Source organism: Trypanosoma equiperdum, assembly GCF_001457755.1.
Source record: "Trypanosoma equiperdum strain OVI genome assembly, contig: ctg_1097, whole genome shotgun sequence".
In the NCBI taxonomy this organism is placed as follows: Eukaryota; Euglenozoa; class Kinetoplastea; order Trypanosomatida; family Trypanosomatidae; genus Trypanosoma; species Trypanosoma equiperdum.
Genome location: NW_027123057.1, coordinates 723 through 3,804, shown reverse-complemented (window position 1 = coordinate 3,804; position 3,082 = coordinate 723). Strand labels below are relative to the sequence as shown.

Below are 3,082 nucleotides of genomic sequence, written 5' to 3'. Positions count from 1 at the left end.
TATATATATATATATATATATTCATTTATATATTCCGTTAGGGACTACTCCCTTCCTCTTCCTCCTCCTTCCCACACACTCCACATATGTGAATCACAGTAACATCCGCTTTCATGCATCCACCACCGTGTTGGAGCATGTGATATGAGAAATGATGATAATGCCGATGTACCATCAATCAAGGAAGACTTTTTTTTTTGTTGCAGACAGGATGCGTATGTGTGTATTTGTGTCTGGGGAATGTTGAATTCCCTCCTTCGCTCATTTGTATGCAACCAAATAATAACTCCCTTTTTGTGCTGTTGTTGTATGACGTTTTACTTGCACCCGTCGTTTTGCCGCGCCTGCCCCAACTTTCTGTCGTCCACACCTCAGTATACATACATACATACATACACACACACATATATATATATATATATATAAATATTTGTAACGGGTGACACAAATGTGAAATTATTTTTATTGCCGATCTACACCACTAAAATATTCTTTTCTTCCACTTCTACTCAGATTGTACTAATAATATTGACTAGTACCTAGTACTCTACTGGCGCATCATTAGCGATCCACGCCAAACGTGCGCACCATATGCTCGGGAGGCAAATAAAACCACATCCCTTCACCAGCGGCTCCGGCTGAGTTTACATCAAAGTTGGTGAAAAAGGTTTCCACAAATGTGTCATGCCTCAACTCCGGAAGGAACACGGGCCGCAAGTGATGTATGCCACCTTCCTGCAATGCTCGCTCCAGCTCCGGTGGTGCCTCACCAAACAGCTCCTTTGCACGCCTATGCACCAAGACGTAGACACAACGTGCCACAACCGGTTGTGTATCTTCCATAGCAAAACCAATCGTCAGGAAAACATTCAGCACATACGAATGGAAACGCATGCAGCGGTGGTAGGCGGTTTCAACACCCGTCGCGGAACCAATGGCGGAGGCGGGTGGACGCCCTTCGGCACCAGCTTCAGGACCAATGCTAACATCTCCAAAGAGATCCAACACATGCGCCAATGGGTTAAAGACGGGAACAGTATCCTCTTTTGGTGCCTGCCCGAAGCCAACGACTGACTTGGTTTCTTCTTCGTCATTTTCATTTTCGTTGCCGTTATCGCTATTACTGGGACCACCCTCACGGCTGCCGACGACGTTAAACCAATCCCCTGGGGCGGCGGGTGTCTCTACCCTCTTAGCGTCTACAGACGCCCCTTTTCTGCAGAGGGGGACCGTTGGGATGACATTGCAACACGCCACTGCGTTACGTACGGCCTGAAGCATCTCCTCACAATCCCCTTTGATGCTGTAAAGTAGTGAAAGCAATAAACACGCCAAAAGACGGAGCTGCAACAGACGCTGCTGGAGCATTTCCATCCCTTCGTCAGAGGCGGTGGAGCTTGCCTTGCGAAAGTCATTTAATGCTTGAGGTGTAACACAAGGTGCAGTGAGTTCATAGAGTCGCCGTAGTGCACCGACCGCATCGTGGGACCTTTCCCTTGTGACTACAAACACTTGCGCGTAACCCATAGCTGTGAGGACCAGCGTGCGCGCACGGTCCACCAGTTGCTGTAAGTTTGCATACTGCGGCAGCTGCGGTGTGGGTCCAAACTCATTGTGTTTTGGTGCAAAACCTAACAATGACGAAAACTTCCCCTTGCAACCGGCGAATTCCACGTCGTACGCGCCATGACCGAAGTTGCTAACAGGTGAAGGGCAAGGAAGAAAATACACGGGGCTATCGAATAAATAACTCCCCGAGGAGGGCCACTTTGCATCATTTACGGGAGGAACGTCCACACAGCCAGGCGATGGCTGCTGCTGCGATGCAATAGGCGGAGACTCCGCCCCGAGAACAGAGTTGCATGGCGAGCCCTGATCTATTAATGAGGACGTTGGGGCAGTATACTCTACCCAGTTGTGTGTCTCAGTAATAATAGGAGGCAAAGACGCCCGCTGGTCTTTGCCATCGCCACCGTTGTTGTTGTTATGATTCTTATGATGATGGTCATGATTGTGGTTATGGTGATTATCATTGTTGTTATGCTTGCTAGACCATCCGCTGCTGCCGTTGCCGTTGTTACTGTGTGAAGAATTGTTCATACGGGCTTGCGCGGCACCCATATTCCCTTCCTTACGTTTGAGGTTGTAATAACTGTCAACCGCCTCCTTAAGGGTGCGGTTTGCAAAGTTTCCTGATCCAAATATGCAAGTTACATTTCCCTCAGGGCTGGCATCATGAAAAACGCGATCCACTATGGGCTGCTTTGCTGCATTGCACTTCAGTCTCAGTGGAGGTTTTCCTGGCCCATTGGGTAGCTCCAACCCGCTTTGGCGCATCATCGCCGCGGCACCGCTGCGGTCGGCGAACTCAACGAAACCGTATATCCAATTTTGGGTATTGGTGGAGTTTCCACAGATGCGCACTCTCAGATATTCTCCGCACTGTGCGCACAATGCGGCCAGTTCGCTCTGAAGCATGCCCGTGGGAAGAAAGCGGAGATGTACAGTGCGGGCAATGGCATCAGTTTCTTCAGCAGACTGGGCCGCAATCCGTTGTCGTTCCTCCTTCGGGAGTGCTTTGAACTGCTGATGTAAACGCTTCTGAGGGTCAGACCCAGCGTCAGGCCCGCAGTATGTGAAGCAGTTGCGCGTCACATCTGCCGGTGGAGGAGCAGAATCCACACGGAACGATCGACCCGGTGGGCTGGTTATGTGATCAGCGAATACGTGTCCATTTCTCCCACCTGTTGATGCAGTGTCCACTACGGCGTGAGCGTTAGCGCCTTTCTCCAACGCCGTTGCGGCATGCCGCATCCGCCTTCCCATCTTTTGTCTTATTGGACGGAAACCTATGTCGTTGTTACTGTTTTTTTCTTTTACCCTTGCCTGCCCACACTAGAACTTCTAATACTACCGGTATTTTCCCTTTCCTTTTGTTTCCTTTCTCGCTTGCAGTACTCCCCTTTGTCTGAAGAGCCCTCTTCTGTTGTTCAATGTAAGAATATCTAAAACAGAAAACCTCTAACAACAAAGTACGAAGGAATCCTTCCCTCTTTCTGTGTTTTCCGTCCTCTTTCCCCTT

The 3,082-nt window shown here is 49.4% G+C and overlaps 1 protein-coding gene across 1 annotated transcript; it reads right to left on the bottom strand.

Annotated features, from left to right (window-relative positions):
• Positions 1 to 561: 561 nt before the first annotated feature.
• TEOVI_000623500 (RNA-binding protein, putative) lies at positions 562 to 2,826 on the bottom strand (the record flags this gene model as incomplete). Its single annotated transcript, XM_067220253.1, has 1 exon — positions 562 to 2,826. One exon carries the CDS (start codon positions 2,824 to 2,826, stop codon positions 562 to 564), a length of 2,265 nt encoding a protein of 754 aa, XP_067076354.1.
• Between the last annotated feature and the right edge of the window lie 256 nt (positions 2,827 to 3,082).